This window comes from Apostichopus japonicus, chromosome 4, assembly GCF_037975245.1.
Source record: "Apostichopus japonicus isolate 1M-3 chromosome 4, ASM3797524v1, whole genome shotgun sequence".
Taxonomy (NCBI): Eukaryota; Metazoa; Echinodermata; class Holothuroidea; order Aspidochirotida; family Stichopodidae; genus Apostichopus; species Apostichopus japonicus.
In genome coordinates, this window is record NC_092564.1 from 24,729,482 (window position 1) to 24,749,839 (window position 20,358).

General features: G+C 36.8%; 2 protein-coding genes across 5 annotated transcripts in view; one reads left to right on the top strand and one right to left on the bottom strand.

The window, feature by feature from the left end:
• Positions 1-1,598: 1,598 nt before the first annotated feature.
• On the top strand, positions 1,599-17,327 carry LOC139966900 (uncharacterized). Its single transcript, XM_071970369.1, has 10 exons — positions 1,599-1,901; positions 3,419-3,449; positions 9,199-9,247; positions 9,853-10,057; positions 10,254-10,489; positions 10,748-11,010; positions 12,177-12,234; positions 13,043-13,114; positions 13,473-13,614; positions 14,396-17,327. Exons 1-10 carry the CDS (start codon positions 1,891-1,893, stop codon positions 14,430-14,432), a joined length of 1,104 nt encoding a protein of 367 aa, XP_071826470.1. The 5' UTR covers positions 1,599-1,890; the 3' UTR covers positions 14,433-17,327.
• LOC139966898 (uncharacterized) overlaps positions 16,345-20,358 on the bottom strand; it is a 68,608-nt gene continuing 64,594 nt past the window's right edge. For all 4 annotated transcript variants that reach the window (XM_071970367.1, XM_071970366.1, XM_071970365.1 and 1 more), the window contains 2 exons: positions 19,642-19,919; positions 16,345-19,188 (listed from right to left, as the gene is read on the bottom strand). In XM_071970367.1, the coding sequence (XP_071826468.1) occupies positions 18,412-19,188; positions 19,642-19,919 (1,055 nt within the window). In that variant the 3' untranslated portion in view covers positions 16,345-18,411. The remainder of the gene's footprint in view (positions 19,189-19,641; positions 19,920-20,358) is intronic.

The window sequence follows — 20,358 nt, forward strand, 5'->3', positions numbered from 1 at the left end:
TTGGTGACTTTTGGAAATGTTGCTCGGCCAGTCACTGAAGTCGGTCTCAAAATGCTATTCGATCTCGAAATCACCCTACATTCCCTTGAAAAATAACGAATATATACTCCCCTTATCGAATTATCTATATTACCCATGTCAACCCATGTCCTAGTACAAACTTTCATACTATCAAACGGACCAACGGTTTGCCTGAGAAAGTTGTACTTGCAAGTAGTGTGAATGGGATTTGGACAAGCACGTACTTTAAGCATTGTAATCGGGTCTCACGGTGTTTGTGTCTTCAGGCGCGTATCCAAGGGGGGGGGGGCAAGGGGGCAGCCGCCCCCCTTGAGCATAACGTAACTGTAACGACTTACCCGAAAAATATAACCAAATTTTTTAGCGCGCTCTGCGCGCATTCAGCATGTTAATGTGCATATCATATAGGCATTTATCGGTTACATCGCATGCAAATAACATACAATCATTTGCCGTGTTATTACCATTCCATATTGGTTATAATTATTGGGAAATCGTTACAACAATATATGATGATAATAATATCAGTTTAACCATTGAAAAACACATTGCAAATTATTCTTCTTTCAGTAGGTGCCCGAAAAATTCTCAGATTGTTGCACGAATTTTCACCAACAAACTTCAAAAACACATTGCAAATTATTCTTCTTTCAGTAGGTGCCCGAAAAGTTGTCAGATTATTGCCCGAATTTTCACAAAACAATTTGGTTGGGGTGCTGTAGCCCCCCCCCCCGGCCCCCAGCCCAGCCCCCGCCTCCTACGCCTATGCATGTCACTACAGTGCTTTAAAACTCTGTCGAGGACAAATGATGTTAAATGCATATAGGGGTAACTGTTCGCAGGAAGCTTGATTGAGTTATTAAAAAATATCAGTAAAATGGATTAATATTCACATTTCGTGAGGACCCAATGTCATCATTCCATGAATTTCGCATAACGGAATGGCTATACAGGCATTATACTAGCACTGAAATGTTTCTTTTATAGTGGACTATATAACATATCAAAGGATGTAAGTTCTGTTTTAAATCATTATTAAATGTAACAATATTTTGTTTAAAGATACAAAATCCATTTAAATATGTTGTTGTAGACCTTTCAAAAACAAACATGAAAATTTAAACATCGGCCTAGGATCTTCAATCTAATTTGTTGATATTCTGTGAATGTATCCGGCAACAATAGAGTGAATGATTTCATGATGCAAATTGTGCTGTTTTATCCCCTATGCTTTATAATATTTAGGACATTTATCCACAGAGGATTTTGCTTTGACAAATAGTTGTGTTCCGATGACATTCGACCAAATGCGTTAATTTAAAAGATAGCAAGCGCAATTATAATAATAGAAAATTACAGGAAAGTGTGAAGATCGTTTACCTTGATAATATATCTGTAGAGTAAAGGACAGGCTCAAAGAACTTTCGACAAAGAACTTTGATCCCCGTAAAAAAATGTTTAAGCAACATCAATTCAGGACCAAACGAAGCCTATTTACATACTGAGACGTGCACGTCAATCATTCGAAATGTTAGAACAGGATTTTCCGTGTGTCATCTGGCAATTCTCCTTCAGCGCACATACATTCATCTATGTCGCAGTTCCGAAACAACATCTAGTGCAGTGATTGTTGGAACATTTTTACGTTCGATATTACTGCTCATCTGAAAACGCAATCTCTAGAAAATAACGTTTTAAAGGACATCTCTATCCTTCATTAGATACAAGACAGTTCAAGCGACAACAAAATGATTTTTCATACCGTAGTAAACTGTTGTCATGGAGAGTGAGCATTAGTTCTACTGTAGGAGTACCAGTCTGGACTGATATCGTCGCAGTGTGCGTAACACTGGGCACTGACTTTTCAAAATGTCCAGCAGGTAAGCCATACTCCATACTATGAAAACATATTTTGAAATAAAAGTTTGTGTTAGCACCACTCGTCAGCTGCCAATTAGCTGACGAAGGTAGGCAAAGCCTACGCGTAATGTGAAGTTGATTGGATAGGCTGGGACACAAATAGCCTAGGCCTAGCAGACTATTGATCTCCTGTTGGCCTGCTGTAGCAGTTTTGCGAAAGCACATTTGTGCCAAAGTACAGTGTTGCAAGATTTGGGATGTTAAAATGTAAAGAAGTGAATGGATTTTGTCATAATTTAATCACGAGTAAAATATAACAAATAAAATACGAAATACAATGAGCTTTCTTGCAATTTCATTCCTACCAGATTGTTTCAAGATTAGATTTTAGATGATGTAAATTTGCAAACATTAGGTTGCATCTTTACATTTGTGAAACAGTTTTAAAAGTTTGAATGTTCTTATTGAAACTGGCTGGCTTCCTGTTTCTGATGCTACTTATAAATAATATTTCAACAGCATTGTTAAAAATTGCAGGATTCTGGGTTTGGAACTCAACAATTTAGCCAGGGCTTTGATTTGAAATGTTTGGTTAAAAACCCCTTAGGCCTAGCAGTGATCAATCTTTATATGACTTCACTTATAAAAGTAGGTGAATCGATAAACGCAATCGAAATCGATCGAAACGCAAGTTGTCTTTTTATGAGACACAAAGTTGTTTGGGGACTTTTGTTGTTAGAACTGAATCACAGACCCATCTCCCTGGGATCTGTTGTTAGAGAAAAGGTAAAGCCCTTCCTTCAATTTAATTGAATTATTTATGATACTATTCTTAGGGAATACAGTAGAAAATCTGACAGTCCTGTGATCTCCAAACAGTTCTTTGTGCCTTTGTTCATGAAATTTTCTTTAAAAGCCCTGTATGTGAACACAGGAAAATTGTCAAATAAGCTCAGAATATTTTGACATTTTTTGACAGATTTGCTATGAACCATTTACTCACAAATTTACAGTGTTTTTGTAGAACCTGTTCCCAGGCTACTGTAGGCTGTCTTCTGTGCTTGAAACTAGCTTTTGGCTTGACACACTGTCTTCATAGTTCAAATGTAATGAGTTGCATTCTGAGTTAGTATAAATAATAACTGCGGTAAAACTACTAGGATATTATTTACTATGTAGTTTAAATACTAAACTATTAAACTTCAACCCAGGTAGATAGAACATTCTGGAAGTCTTGGCTTAGACTCCTGTGCAAAGTTAAACTTAGTTTTTGTGAAATTTGGACTATAAAAAGAAGCATCTAAATAGTACTGGCCAAAATTAAGTGAAGAGCATTTTGCCCAGCTAATGTCTTCTTGTAAAAATTTGTCACATCAAAGGTACAGCTTCATGCATTGGAACACCAATCATTCTGACCAGTTCAATTGAAAGATCTGATAAAGTTAAAATAAAGAATCTCAAATTTATAACTGCCATATTTTTTTTTTCATTTCAAAGTTATCATTTTGTAAGCAATGGTTTCCTTTTTCTTTTTCAGACCGAATTCAAGAAACAAGGGTGGAACACATGTAAGAAATACATTTTTCCTGATCAGTCTGTACTATGTAATAATCATGGTTTAGTTAAATGTTTATACTGTATGTTATCTTTGCATGCTTCCAAGTTTCCCATTATGTTCATCTTTATACATTTCTATTTTCCTGTAAATATTTTGAGTTATTTTAATAGAGATTCTTTCTGCTCGCGCAGATACCCTTAGAATGGTCTTCATCAGAACAGATATAATGTTAGGCCCGAACCTCAATTCATGTTACAATTTATGTTCTGAAACTAGTTGTCACATTGCTAGTACTGACTAAATACTACTGTAGTATTACCCGTAAATACTAGTTGTTGCAGTGGTGATGTGTTTGGTTGAAGTGCAGAAGTAAATTACATGACAGAGAGCATGATCCCTACAGGTACCAATTAACAAACGCAACACAAGCTCAAGGTCGCAAATAATACAAATACATTGCAAACAACAAAATAGTGTACCATTTTAAATACATCGAATGTCTTAGTCATTCCAATCGTATACTCCAAAAATACATATTGCAATCACATTTAATCTCAAACTCCTAGATTAAATCGTAGCAAGTTAAACATGTCATTTCACATTCAATTATATTTCTCATTACAAAATTACTTGCATCAAACACATAACAAAATACAACATTGTCCTTCGTGATGATACTGACAACCCTTAAGAGCCTTCTTGAAACTGTCTTCCTACCAGTAAAATTAGTTTATACACCAGATGTTCTAAAACAGTTACTGAACTCTAACGCCTTAGATCAATGTCCTTCATAGCATTAGAGTGCTCTTCTAGGGGCAACAAACTCATGACTATCCTAGAATTTGAACAAAATATGTGTAGCCTAATTCTAACACTTTGAGAGAGTGCTTTAGCCTTACGTATCAAATCAATTACCTCATCCTCCGAAGGCAAGGACTTAAGCCCTTCGTCTACGTAAAGTGACAGTAGATAAAATTAGTTACCTCCGATCCAATTTCATTCTTGTGATCAGTGGCAGCTTGTTTTAATCCAAAGTTAGCACAGCCTGGTGAGGAAGTGGTACCAAAAAGATGAACGTTCATATGGAATTCTGTGGGATTTTACTCTAGTTCACCTTTATCCCACCACAAATATCTTAAGAAATCTCTTTGTTGGGGGTTCACCTTGAACTTGTGAAACATTGCTTCCATATCACACATAAAGGCAATTGGTTCATGTCTGAAACGGCATAGAACTCCAATTTAGGTGCATTGGTAACATTGGGGCCCTGTAGTAAATGATCATTAAGAGACAGCCCCTTGTAGTAAGCACTGCAGTAAAAACAACCGTAAGCCTATCAGGCTTTTTAGGATGGGATACCCTGTGATGTGGGATGTACAGTACTCTCGAATGGTATAAATCCAACATGTTTCTTCCTTTGCAACTACTGTATCATTACTTGCTTGCCATCGCTGTCTATATTTGGGACTGTCACTACTGGAATTTGGTGTCGTCCATAATACTCTGGAAACCCCTAAAATTTGTCCAAGGTCTGTCTCATCTTGTCATCCACCTCCCATATTTCTCCAAATATATTCTGTAAGAGAGTTAAAGACAAAATGTTCAGTCAATGAAATCTGCGTTGACTTGTTCCTTGGACTATCATTTCTGGTTAATTCACTTAACGTGTATGCTATGCTATGCATATTATAATACCATTCTTTACACATTGTGATAGAGTACTTGAGAAACTGGTATCCCAAATCTTGATAGAATTTTTTTCAATTAAGTAACGAATCAAACCAGATTTATAGCAGAATTTTGTCTCAATTCTCGTTTGCCAGGTTCATCTGCTTTCCACATGTTTTTATGATTCTAAAACTTCACAGAAAACTGATAACTCTGTAAGAAATTGATGCTACTGTAGCGATGGGCACATTTTATGAGACGTATCTATTTACACAAAAACATTAGCTCTGATTCTTTAACATCGAAGGTAGCTTACATTTCCAAGTCCTTCTTCTTGAAACAAAACGGATGGGATGTTGGCACTTGTAGCTATGACAAGAGGATATTTTGAAACAGTATTAGCACAGCAAACAAATTTGGCTTGACCATTGGAAGGATCTGTCATGACACCATGATTTGGTTGTCCCTTTTTCAGAGTACCGTACAAAAAGACACGGTGGAGCTTCCCAGCAGACATTTCTGAAACAAACATGTTGTTGAGATATTAAAAACATGTGACTGCTGTTAGAACAAGGAAAACTAAGATTACGAATGTGAGTTAATTCAGTAGTAAAGGGACGTAACACATAGTGAAACTCTAAATAAGCACCAGTGCATTAATTGCATTTTTAACTGATGGTCAGGTATAGAGCACCATCCCTAATTAACCAATGATGTGATAAATTGCTCTCACCTTTGTCAATATATGCAATATATACTAGTGCACTAATATATACTTCTTTGTCACAATATGCAATACAGTATATGCTTCTAAGGTTAAAAAAGGTCTTAATAGTAACGTTAGGCTGTGCGCACATTGTTGATACTAGAAAAGTGATATAACTTAATGTAACAATAGGGCTAACTTGAACTTGCCTAACATACTGTAGACCTTTAGGAATTTCATTTTCAATAGTATACATAGGGAATAAAATAAAAGTCATAAGTACACTTACGCGAAATCAAGAAATTATGTGAAGGGACTGTACATAGAAAGCTAGCCTATCATACATTGATCGAAGGGTCTAATGATCTGTTAAGACATTGCCCCTTGTAGTTAGCACTGCAATAAAAACAACCATAAGCTCTTATCAGGCTTTTTACGATGGGATACCCCATGATGTGGGATGCAGTTCATACCACCATCATTTCACACGGTTTCTATTGCAGGTACTCTTTCAGCATACCCTTTATTCAAAACATTTGGAATGAATGTTTCGTACCTGGCCTGGTACTGCGAGTCAAATTTTAAACAGTGTAGTGCTTTTTCTTTATTGTTAGCAAGATGTGGCACAGATACCCTAAATTTCTTCTGCTTTTTATCGATTTCATACCCTGTACGGTGTATTTCCTCGTACGAGTTCTAGAACATTGGCCTCTACCCCCTCCATTTACACTGCCTATCAGACTCTCTCGACCTAATACTGTGTCCAATCTGTACATGAGGCGAGCTCGCACTAGTTTTGGTGAATGAGAAGTTTGCGGTAAGCTAACGCTTGAGATACTCGTAAAGATATGATAAAATATCCGATTTATAAAATAGATACAATACGGTAACCGTACATTAGGGATAATGGCGGAAATACATATCAGGCAATTAAAACCTCCTTTGGAACATATACTGAAGTACGATATTATATTAATTAAACAGTACAACCTATCAGGATGTTTGTTTGGTCCATGCTTCAATAAGATGGACTGGTCTCATTGGAGATTTCTGAGATTGCTCGGCTCGGCTGACGGTCTTGCCTCTTGTAGGTCGCTTAGTTGAACGGGGATCGGTGATGAACTTCAATCGGACAGTAGGGTCCAGTCTGGTTATTACCTCGCAGGGTGGTTATGTTCCGAAAGGGTTGATGCATCCAGGCCGGTGCAGGGTCCACTTCCGTAAACGTCGGGAACAACCCTTTTTAATTCCCCAGTGAATGAGGTCGCCAGGAGGAAAATCCTGTGGCGACTAGATCTTTCCTTTTCCCAAATTCTGGTCTCCCAGAATGAAAATGTGATCACCACTTTGATATATGCTAAATATTAGTACAAAAAACACTAGGGCTAGGCTCAACATCGAGTAGCACTACTGTCAGTACTGACTACACTAACGTTGAGCTATAGTGTAATTAAGTTATACTAATTCTCTTAATCTAATTCCCGCGCTTTGATAGTCGTGGCAACATAAGGCCTGTGTGTACACACATGTATGGGACAATACAGTAATGTAAACGATAGCTACAGTACCGCTCACGTATAACTGGACATGTGTACGCGCACAGAATCATATAAAGACGTACTGTACAACAATTTAAGAAATGCTTACCGTTAAATACTGGCGTTAAACAATACATTTCGTATTTATTCCAATAAAGATGAACAGAGGATAAAAATGCTAAGTAGAGCTTACTTAAAGAGAAATAGAAACTGCATGTACATGGTCATTGTAAGTATCCAAATACTATACAAAGAGATTCAGTTCACCAAAACACCCCTTTTCCTTACCACCTGAAGAAAACCGTCTGTTATAAGTTATAGAACCTTACAGTACTTAACATTTGATACAAAAGTTACTTCTACAGTACAACAGCTTCCCAAAATTTTTGTGTGTCGCAATAGGTTCAGTTTTAACCGCACAGTACAATAATTTGCATATTATACCAAACTTTACACTCGGCGTCCAGATGGCGAAAAAATGTTCAATGTGTTGTTTTGTTGTGTCGTTCGGTCGTTCCCATGGTGCGATGAACTTGGGCAAGTTCGAATGTCGATGACCTACTTATGTTCAGTGACCAATGTCAATGGGAATTAGTTGCATACATTACAAAGGTACGTAGACCACTACGACATGTGTGTTCAGCGGTCTTAGGATATTATTGTTGCTCTGAACTTTGGGAAAATCTGGAACGGGAAATCCATTCAATATTAATTTTATAGCAACGTGCGTTTAGTCAGTAAGTAAATTTCAGTTTTTTGTAAAGCATTGGTGAAATTTTCAGTTGCAAATACCGATCACCACAGTATTATAGGGCTGGCGACTAGCATTAATTTTTCCAGAAATTTTCATCGCCAGCCGAGAATTGTGGTCGCCAATGCGACCATGGCGACCGTAATTAAAAAGGGTTGGTCGGGAACGGAGTTTTCACTGTTGTGGTGGTGGTGAATATGGTTAAAGTGGGTTGAAAATATGATCCAAGGGTCTCGACTGGATTTCATAGAATTTAATATATCCGAAATTATGTGTGAAAACTATAACAAAACATAACAGTGACACAATATTCAATAAACTTTACAAATATGTATCCATGTGGTACAAACATACGTGCAGTGACGTCTAATTATGGCACTATTAAGAAACGTACAAAAGATTCTACCACACATTCGTTGTCCAATAGGATTAAAATTTACCTACATACAGAAAACAAAATAATCATAATCGTACTGTACCTCCTTGAGCTCCCTATACCACGCTATTAAAAATACCCGTAGCCTTCATTAAAATGAATGCAATAATTGCCACGCCATATGGCGGATGGCCTTGAGGGCGAGAGTATGACACTGTGATGTACGGGTACAGTAAGTATGAGCAGAGTGCCCGAATAATAACCACGAACAGCAGAACAATACACGAACTGCATTCCTGAACTGCGGATAACAATTCCACAGTCTACACTAATGCTGGGGCCACTCTGTAGTCATTTCACTCTTGAAAGCACTCTTAGAACTGACAGTATGAACAGTTCTGAACCTTCATCTTATATGAACAGGATTTATATACTGTCCCCTACTAACTACATAATTTTTCTCCAATGCAGTGATTATGCTCAAAGCATGGAATTTTGTGGAAACCACTGACATATAGTCAATATGAAAAGTCTTAAGTAGATCTATGTAGTTTCATCCCGAGAGAAGTTAGTAGAGGGTCAAGGGGGGGGGGGGTTGATTTCAATGAAACTCTGTGTCCCAAAGGTTCTTCTCTTTTCCTTGAATTGAAACAGTTACTACAATGATAATGCCTTACACAGTTCTCTACCTAAAATGATTTTTCGTTTTCCATTCTATAGACACCAATACAAAGGTCAGGAAGCAAGCTTGAAGTTCTCCCCCCTGAAGGTAATTGATTGTAATAATTTGAACTATATTTGTTCAAACATGACAGTGGGTCTACTTATACTTCTGCAACATCTGCCTTTGACCTACATCATACTTTAACAATCTCTGTGAGGTTCTCCTGATGATGTTTCCAGGAGATGGATCCCCGAGTTCTGACCGCTTTACCTTCCTTTTCTCAAGATTATAAAGTATTTAAAACACAGTTATCACTTGAATGGCTATAGGTATATCACAAAAGGTAGGAAGTCTTCATTGACAACAGCTGCTATAGTAATTTACTATTAAAAGCTCTTCTATAAACTTGGACTAAATATGATAAATATAACTAAACTATGTCACTGATACAGATTCATTTCTACCCAGGTGTCTTTTCTTGTCACTGACATGTAATTTTGTATAGTTTGTGTCCAGTTCAAAATATCAAAATAGTTTGGTGATTTAGAATTCTAAAAAAAAGAAAAATACTTTGTGAAGTTTTTGATGAAAGATAAAATCCTTGACATGTATAGATGATCTGTAACTTCAGAAAAGAATTGACATATTTCATTGTATGTGTGAGTACCATTGTAAGGGGACTCTAAGTCTATTAATACTCTGATCAACAGTGCAAACCATCATTTACTCCGAGTTGAGTCCCCGTGAAACACATAGTGCGGGATCTGATGGGAGACGATCACATTCCGAGCTATTGGGGTCCAAGACGCCCCCTTTCCAAAGAAGTTCTAGTGAAGGGCGTCTAACTTCTAATCAGGGAGATCCATTAGTTAGGAAACAAGTTGTATTGCCTACAGTGAAGCGAGACTATGAGAGGTGGGTTTGAGTTTGCTAGTACTGGTCTTAGCATCAGCTACAAAGATTTGTCATTTTGTACTAGGGATTAACACTGTGTTTTGAATATGCAGGTACATAATTTGAAATTCTTGACAATTCGCTGTGTTCAAATGCAGGTGATTATGACTATCTAGTTGAAATTACAATTTCCCTCTTTTCTGACATCTGTTCTCAGGCATGGCACTCCAATAGGCAAGGCTCATGTTATGACTCCTGCAGATGTAACAGACTATAATAACAGTGCAATTGGTACTGATTCCAACAGCTCATACAGTGAAGAAACAGACCAGACATTAGATGGCTTGCAAGGAGCTGTCGGTGGTGGACAGAGGTCAAAGGTCGAGATTGAGATGGAGAGTTTGATCAACAGACTGAAAATAGATGACTCATCGAGATTCAAAGAGAGAGACAGTAAGACCGATTGTAACAATGTTGATACATGAATTTTTCTTGCTTTGTTTCGATATATTTTTGTGTAAAATATGAAAAGTTTTGACTTCTCCTGTATGTCATATTTGCTGGGTTGTTTGAAAGTAAGCTTCATTTGATAGGTATATATGTAAGAACCTTAAAATGAAATACAAGTTTGGAATCAAAATCAACATTAAATCAGCATCATATCTGCCAGCAGCTTTCAAGACATTTGTGGACAAATTCAATTTATTTCAGAGGATTTAAAGACTCATACTCCGGTGTTAAATCGTTCTCCTGAAGACCCTTACTACCTCAGTCACACACCTTCGACCCAACCCTCGACGGAAACACTCCCATCAGCCACCACCAGTGAGGGCAGTATTCAAGGTACATCATCTGGTATCTCGGCAGGAGATAATGATGTCGGGGCCAAGGAGGAATTGTCTTCAAGCTCAGAGGAGGAGGAAGATGAAGAAGATACAGAGGAAGAGAAGGCCCCCTTTGAACTCATCGGGGAGGTAAGATCATTTAACCTGGTCTCTAACTTAGTTTACAATACCTTGCCCATGTTGCTAAGTGAATCCACACAGAAAGAAAAGTCTTTTACCTACTTATTAAATTGCCATTTTATTCTCCATAGCCTTAACCAAATATACTTTCATGGAAATAGTATAACAGGTGCACAACTAAGTGATGTAGGGATTTGTTTATAAACAATTGAGCAAATGCTTAAAGTTAGGAAAATTATGTTCTCCTTGCCCAATTTCACAGTTTCAGCTGTGACTCATGTTTGGCATAATCTTCAATAATACTAGATAAGTCAAGTACTTTACTTAACAGAATGTCATAGTGCCAATGAAATAATGATGCAGCAATATGTCCACAAGTAGATTGAAGGGGTGGGGAAGGAGAGGGGGTTGGCTACTCTCTGCATGACCAAGGTGTAGGAACAAGGGACCTGCCTAGGGCACACCATTATATTGGATGTTATTCACTTTGTAGACAAGAGGTAGTTGATTGCAATTGTAAGAGCTCTGTTTGACAGAACAGAAAAGGAACCTAACAGCATTATCCATTACTTGAGTGTAGCAAAGTAGCATGACAGGGACAATTAAATAGGTAAAACTAAAACATCAACAGTTAACAACTGAAGCACTGAAACCTTTCACATGTATCCGAGAATACATGTTTGTCTTGGATTTAATTTTTAAGCAGTCACTACTGAGGTGCAGCCGGTTGGTTGCTTTAATCATATAGGTCTTATTGATTTTGGGATGTCTGATTACATGTGAATATACACAAAGTTACACACGAAAGATACAGCTGTTAGCTGCAGTCCACTCAAACTGATGGCTTCATATGTTTGTTTCTGCATAAGTAACATATCATCTTGAATGAAACAGAAAACATTGACTCTGGTGGTTACATAATCAGCCCCCCCACCAACAAAAAAGGACTCCCCTGGTGTTACTTTGCTCATCTTAAACGCTTTTCATCATTAAATTAAGTCATTAACATGGAAACCTACAGTTGAAGTCGAAAGTCTGAGTGAAGTGACTTCCTTCCCTCTAAAGGGTTTTTTGAAATGTTATCCATTTGATGTAATTTTATTATATCCAACTTATTAGATCATATTAGATATTATAAACTAACACTTTGTTACTTTCTCTGACTTCTTCCTCAGTTCTTAGAGTCTGTTATGGATGCGGATTATGAAGCAGCCGATAAACTCTGCAAAATGAGTAGGTATCCTGTCACCTTGTCATGAAGTAGTCATAGCCAGTCCTTGCAGATTGTATTTCCTTTATTTTACCATTCTCCTGTTAGAATTTCCTCTAGAAAATGTTATACAGAAATGGCTGTGAAAAAGACCAACAAATCAATCATAATTTACCAATCTTTGTCTTTATATTAATATCCAAGTTTAGGACACTTTTGTCTATAAATGTTTGATTATTTAAAGATATCCAATGGCTTGATGCCTTGAATTTATCACCAACTTTTACAGACGTTGAGCTTGAACACAGCACTGCCCTCCTCATCATTGGTTTTATGAAATAACTCTTCATAGCTTGTTCAGTTGTTGAAATATAAATTGTCACATTTTTCCATTTCATTTGAATTGTGATTTAACATGTGACGTCACAGACATTGCGAACAACTGTTTTTTTTCTCTCCTTACAATCGACATGATTCTATATCCTTGAACAATTAATTCAATTCTTTGTCAGTTGTTGTTTTTTGCTGGTAAGTTATAACTTAGTCACTATGTCAAAATAAGAGATATTTGGATCATGGAGAGATCCCAGTTGCAGCAATGTGAAACAGTTACAAAGAAAAACAGTACGGTGTGTGTTGTACATCACAAGTTATTGCATGATGCACTCATCCAAAGCAATATTCAATTTCAAAATTATGTATTTCAATAACTGAACACGCCAAACTTCAACAAAATGTTTCTTGCTACTTGCTCATAAAATCTTAGAAATTTTGTTATCCCTTTAATTGTAAATAATTTTGTATTATTTTATTTTTTGTTATATTGTTTAGTTTTGCTGTACGAACCAGACAACAAGGAGTGCAAGCAGTTTCAACCTTTAATTGAAGAGATGCTGAAGAGAGGTACTGGACAACAATAAGAGATCTATTAAACTTTAAAAGCATAGTTGTTGTTGTTTTGAATTGGTCATTGACTTTCCCACATGCATAGTTTGCCCATTGTGAGTTTTTGTTTCGCTTTGTTTTCTATTTTGTGATGAAAACAAAGAGAATTCCAACTCCAATGGGGGGGGGGGGAGAATGCTATGCTATTCAGGAGTGATTCATGGACTAAAATAATATTTTAATGTGTTTGAGCCCTAATTAACTGTAAATTGTTATAAATTCTCAAATTTTGTCTAATTTCATTGCATCAACAAAAGAAAACTAATTTTTTTTTAACATTCTTGAAATCTATTGTTTTCACTTTACCCTACTAAAGAGAGAGAAGAGGAACTCTGGGGCTCTGATGATGACTCCGATGATAGTGATGAGGATGATGATGATGATGATGAGAGTGATGATAGCGAGGGCGACAGTGATGAAGAAACAGAATCATCGTCGGAAGAATCTTCCGATGAAAGGTACTTCATATTTACCCGTAGTAATAATGGTCTCTCCTTATCACATACCTCAGAACTAGATACTGTTAATTTCACCTTTCAATATTTGGTTCATCTAATAATGTGAACTGTTTAATCACACAATCATGATGATTTACTTTTTGCCAAAGGTTTGACCAATTCGCAGTGATTGTGCCAAGTGTAATCACATTCTCAGTATACATCCCATTCCAAAACAATATATCAAACACGTTCACAACGAGATGGCTGGACATTTTATTTCACAACTGTGCATAAGGCTTTATATGCTTAGCCTCCTGTCTTACAGAAACACCATGCCTAGCGCCATATTGTTGTGTCTATCGCAGCCGTCCCCTGAGCAAGCCGTTCTAAGGACACTTTTTTAAAAAGTACCCTTGAGTCATTGCTTCGCTGGAGGTTGAATCCTTGGCTACATTGCTTTCGATTAGGAAGTTGTCACAGAGTATTGAATTCAAGACATTTACTTGCCCATGCGTCTGAGTAATATTTTGAACAAGAAAACCCTTACTGTGTTAGTAAACAAAACTATTTGCTCAATCTCTACATATGGGTAAAAAAATTGGTAAGAAAGTATAATTGTCATTATTGTGTGATAATTTAGTACATAGTGCTAAAATGGACTGCTGAGAGAGGAATCTGTTCTAGCAGTGTTTATATTGGAATGCATAATGAAACTTTAAAAATGAGAGTAAATTATTACTGATTTTGTCATTGTACTCAAATCATTGTTTTATGTTTTCCCCCCCATTCATCTTGGCAGCTCCTCAGAGGCTGACGAAGAAGAGGGTCAAAGGTGACCAAGTTTAAGGCTCTGCTTTGATTGGTGCTTTCTTGCAGGCAATAATAAGCCCAGTCTCACACTGACGAGGAAAGTAATTAATCGCACAAACAATGTTACTGCTGCCCTGATGTGTCACCTTGTTTGTGTATCCAGCTAAGAAGCTAGAATACTTAAGTGTGCAATTCTTTCAAGGATTAATTAGTTTATTCAATGATTAATTAATTAAAGTGTTGATATGCAACAGTCTATCAAGAGATTTGGACTGTTTGTCTCTATTCTTGTTTGAAATATATGTTGGATTTTTGGAGTATTCCTTTAATTAAGGCAACATTTATCAGCCCCTGTTCAGGGGCTAATTGTTAACATTAAAATCTTAATGGAAAGTAGTACCATCTTTCACTTCATGTAAGCAACAGAACACTGGAGGGACCTTAACAAGTTGTAATGCATTAAACTATCTTATTTGAAAGGTTACAGTGTTTACCTGTGTACACTGACGGTGCTGCTGAGAAATTGGCTTAATATTTCTGTGTGCTAGAATAAGAAGACCAGCCACTTTGATTGATAGGCCTGTAACGTTTTCAGTGCAAATGGTCAATTTCTCCATTATTGCTTTGGTGGTGAATAAATCCTCACTAATAATATCAGTATTATAATGGTTTGTGACATGCTAAAATTTAGGTCTTACTATTTCATAAAACTTCTACTGTGCTGATAGTTCATATGCTGGTCCTATTTGCTAAATGACATTTCCACTAAGAATATATACACCAAATACATATAAACATATATATATATATATTCACCAAGTATATTTACACCCAATATATATGTGTAATGTTAAAGCCTAAAGTTAACATATTCACTGAAATATCAGTTAATTCAAAATGTGTTAGGTAACATCTAATACTCAACAACACAAATTCAACATCTTTTAAAAAAAGATATATGCCCCTGTTTCATTATTTCAGAAGCATGATTGGGGGGGGGGGGTGTTAGTTGTTACCAGAGTCTAAAACTGAAAAATGTTGTGCATCTGGTTCATTGCAGATGTCAGAGATGGTAGCTACCTGCTTGAAAGTTTTCCTTGATAATCCAAATATTTTAATGAAATATGAGGAAAGACGAAGTCATGAAATGCTAAAAAGTAACAAAATTAAGTACGTTGGCCAGTCTTCTAGATTTTATTGTTTATGTATTCGTTTTGGGATGATGGTAACCACAGTAGTTATTGTACTATTGAGGAAATAGGCCGAGTATAGCAGTTCATCAATTTATGCTGATATTTTCCTACTTCAGTAACCTGTCTTTCTGAAACGTGACCAGTTTTGGGATGATTTGCAACGTGCTAGTCGAGATGAAAATAAGTTAAGAACCTTGAAATTAGTTTTTTGCCCTTAGGCAATTTACATTCCATCCAGTAAAGTTTAGTATTGTTAAATGTTGTCTTTCCTTCTTAATGTTTGTATTCGATTAAGGTTTTTATGACAAATGGTACACACATTGGGAACTGTTGGATATTCACTGCATGTCATTAATGGTGTGTAGTAAAGATTGTAAAATTTAAGCCTTGCTCCTTCCTGTACTGTTCGTAATCTTGGTGTAACATTCAATGATTCGGGTAGCATGTCGACTCGTGGTAAATATTATGTATGTCTGCCTCTTATGCTATTTAGAAAATTGCCAACATTTGAAATATCATCGATCAAAATTCTAACATTAAATTAATTCATGCCTTCGTCACCTCTCGGTTGGATTATTGCAACAGTTTGCTCTTTGGCCTTCCTCTGCATCCAATTCAAAACTTCAACTTCTGCAAAACTTTGCTGCTTGCCTCATAACTAAAACCAAGAAAGAGATGACATTACCCGTCTTGCAAGAATTACACTGGCTTCCAATTCAGCAGCGGATTGAATATAAAATTATGAGTCTTATATTCAAAATCTTACATGACATGGCACCGGCTTATCTGGCAGAATTACTGACCTTACGCAGTAGTGGGTGCACCCTTCGCTCAAATGCGTAGTCTCCACCAACCTATCGGAAATACCAAGTTCTACAGCAATAGGGGGTTCCATGTTTGCACGCCACATTTGTGGAATACCTTACCACAGTCTCTTCGTGCACTTGATAATTTTCAAAGTCTCATGTCAAAACTTTCCTCTTTGCTATTAGTACTTAAATTAGTAGTGGTTTTTCTTTGTAAAGCAGTTTGAGATAGTTGTTATGTAAAGCACTATATAAATGTTTATTATTATTATTACTATGAACACACATTTGGAATTGTTGGACATTCACTGCATGTCAATTAATGGTATGTAGTAGTGATATTTTATTATTATAAAATTTAAATAGGGTTTTGACTCAAAGTTGAATTTTGCAAGTGTTTGAGTTTGGAATGTATGTGTTTACAGGGTGAAATAGCTCTGGCTAAGCTGATGTGTAGCTTTTATGCCAATAAAATAGGTTTTATAGGATAGGAGGATAACTTAACAGTAAACAATAACAAGATGGCATCCTTTATCTAATCTATATCACATTCACTTTACTAGTGAGTTAATTTTTTTTTTTTTACTACTTTTTTACTAATGACCAAAGAGAACCTTGAGAAATGACTGACAGTGTTTTCTTATTCCATCTACCTTGAAGTTTTATTTTCTAACATTGTTACAAAAGCCTTGACATGATCATAATAATAATAATGTATTATTAGAAATAAAACCCTTAGTCTCTCTCTATTGCTGCTGTCTTGTTTAAATATCAAGAATACACCTCAAGTTATACAGATTCACAGATATTTCTTAACAGTAGCAAGAGTAGCAAAGACATATTTTTGTGACTTCTCTGTCAATACACATGTCATAACTATGCTTCCAAATATAACATAAAATAAAACTTTCAATTTACGAGATTTTGTCCTTGGTATGACCTATTTTTCTTAGTCTGTTATTGCATTTATAAGTTCATACCATTCTTGTGTGAACTTCACACCATATTAAACAAAAAGAGAAAGTTCTTGTAACTGAAAAATGTCTGAGAGATATTCTACATGAGTCTCATCCCAAGGTACCATTTTCTAAATCTAGACAAAGGCTAAAAATATTAGAAATGATTTAATGTACTCATTTGAACCGCTTACCAAGTACATGTCTTTAGAAAACATTCAGAGAAAACTCTTTGTAGATATTTACATCTCAATTAGGAAAATAACTTGAATAGAAACTTAGATGATATTATTACTATTAAGTGTTAAAATAAAATGTACACTTTCATTTGATCTTTTCAAATATTAACAATGGCAGTGGTGGTCTCATCAACATAGTCTTGCAACACCTGGTAAATTTATGCAAAAGTGAAATTTCTTCAAATTTCAGTCAGGATCAATACTGATTATGGTTTCCTTAAAGGTCAGATATGAATTTCCTCAAGTCAAAAAGGATTTTTATCAACTTTTTATGCTTCAAACAGAATCAAAATATCATAAAATAGCAATTAAAATGTGTTACTGGAAATGTTTCATTGCTAATATCAACTAAACATTAGCATAACATGCTAACACTACAATTAAAATTAAGTATTAAATTATGTCTTTTTTTCGCAACCTTAGGGATGGATAGTAACAATTTTATCGCTACTTTATAATCAGAAGGAAACCCTGATCCATATTGTTGATTTTGGAAAGAACCAGAAAAGATGCAATTTTGGGCCAAAATTGAAAAAATCATAAGGTAATATACTGTATATAGCCATACAAACTTTTGAGGCTATAAATCAAATTTCTCAGATTTGTTCAGGATGCCTTGTATGGGCCATCCAGGGTTGAAAGTGGTGCTCTATCAATATTTGGACATGAAAAACAGTTATAAATTATGGTAACATTACGATTAAAATTTACTTGTAAACATGTAATTTTTTTGTAACCTTAGGGATGAATAGTAACGGTTTTATCCCTTCTGTATAATCAATCTTTTATGTTCAAAATCATGCTTAGCTTTTCAGATGTATATTGTTGGTGCTGTTTCTGGGCCTTTGTGAGGTTTTGGTACTTTACCCCCATTTATCTTTCTCTTGACACGATTGTTGGGACTGCGGGATCCTGCAGGAGCTGGGCTTCGTCTCCTACCTTCTGGGTTTTGACCAGCCCTGCCCCCAGGCGGTCCTTGTGAGGTTGGTCGCCCTCTAGGCTGACCTTGTACTGGAGGACTACTCTTTGAGTTGACAGATGATTGAGATGCTCTGCTGGGACTCCGTTGGGGTCTTCCATTAGCCGGCCTTGGGGACTGCTGACCCCCCTGGGGTCTGCGACCAGAGGTCCTGCTCTGGTTACTTCTTTGAGAGGCCCTGTTTTGATTCCTATCTAAGCTGCCTTTTTCTGGTACCTTCTTGGGATCTCTCCTCAAACTTCCTGTTTCTGGTCCCTTCTTTAGGCTTCCTGTCTCAGGCCCTTTTGGCCTAGCTTTCTGAGGAGATGGGGAGGTGCCTCTTGGAGCCTGTTTTGTTGGTGGACCATTGGTACGACTCTTAGATGAAGGTGAAGGACTTGGTTTCCTTCCCTTTGCATTTGGATTCCTTTGAGGACTTCTCCCAGACCTGACTCCACTAGGACCCTGAGTGTTGACCACCGGAGGTTGCTTCTGGGCCCCGCTGGGGCCCTGAGCATTCACTTGGGAAGGCTGATTTGGGTTTGGTCTTGGTTTGTCTAGTGGTTTAGGGGCTACTTGGGGTGGTTGTTTCTTGAGTGGTATACCCCCAGCTGAGGTGTCTTGCTGCTTCTGTGTATGCCAGATAAACATATGTAAGAAAGTAATGTTAATGTCTGTGCGATTAGGTTTCTCATGTGTGCTAAATGGTGAGAAAAGCTGATACTTGAATATGAAATGAAGTGGAAATGCTGAGGGTTATCTGTTACAGTCACAAATTCATCCATTATCAACATGACTTCCTCTGTGTACACTGCTCCAGCACTTAATTTATGAGCAGATTGATATTCTGTATGAAGGAATAAAACCACATTATTAGACAATTGAAATACATGGCAGTTTGCTACAATACTCATAACATACATAACACTTGGTACAGGTGCAGATGATAAGATGTCCCACCAGTCATATTCCCAGATTCCGCAGTGAATCATGTCATCGGACATACAAAGCTAACCATTTAACCCATAGGTAGAGTCTCATTGTCACACAAACACACTATTGTCCCACCCAGATCTCACTTACGTTGAAGAGCTGAGATGTTCTGAGTTCCTTATCAAATCTTTTCTTCCTTCTTTCTTCCTCGGGAGTTGATGCGACGCTGTCCATGTCGTTGACCAACGGCTGGTTCTGTGGATTGTCGCCATCTCTCCTGAGAGAGGGAAGGGTGACCACTGTCTGGAGGGAGCTGTTTCGATTGGTGTTGTTGTGTTTTCTTTGCACACAGCAGAAACAGATGACGGATACAAAGATGATAATGACAACAGGGATGCCAAAGAGCACCCATCCAAACCAGTACAAATCTGGAGGCAGGATTCAGAATGTAGTAATTGTTATAGTAGTGTTAGTTTTAAGAGTCTTGAATTAAGTCACTGGTAACTTGTCACATCCAAATCCCCCCAAGATCCATTCTGGTCTACACACTATTGATGCAATCATTCTGAGTATACACACAGTTTATTAACAGAAAAACAACTATTTTGAGAAATTTGGAATGAGAAACAATGGGATGAGAAATTGAAAGAATTATGAACAGAATACTAACAAAACTCAGGCAGTGTTATAAACCCATGGCATTTATGGTAACTGCCATACACAGTCTTGTGGGGTTGTACCTAATTCAATACAAAAAGGTCAAATAACTGTTTAATGGTAGCATATATTTTTTTAATTTATTTTCTCTTTACAAATATTGACAGTGTTTGTGTGTTACAACTAGGGCCCTGCAAAGAAACCATCTCA

Bases quoted from the DNA above. Each gene is read 5' to 3' on its own strand.
- LOC139966900 (XM_071970369.1), top strand. The intron at 10,058-10,253 runs GTGGGTTTGAGT...ATCTGTTCTCAG, and splicing joins GTGAAGCGAGACTATGAGAG to GCATGGCACTCCAATAGGCA. The intron at 10,490-10,747 runs GTAAGACCGATT...AATTTATTTCAG, and splicing joins GAGATTCAAAGAGAGAGACA to AGGATTTAAAGACTCATACT.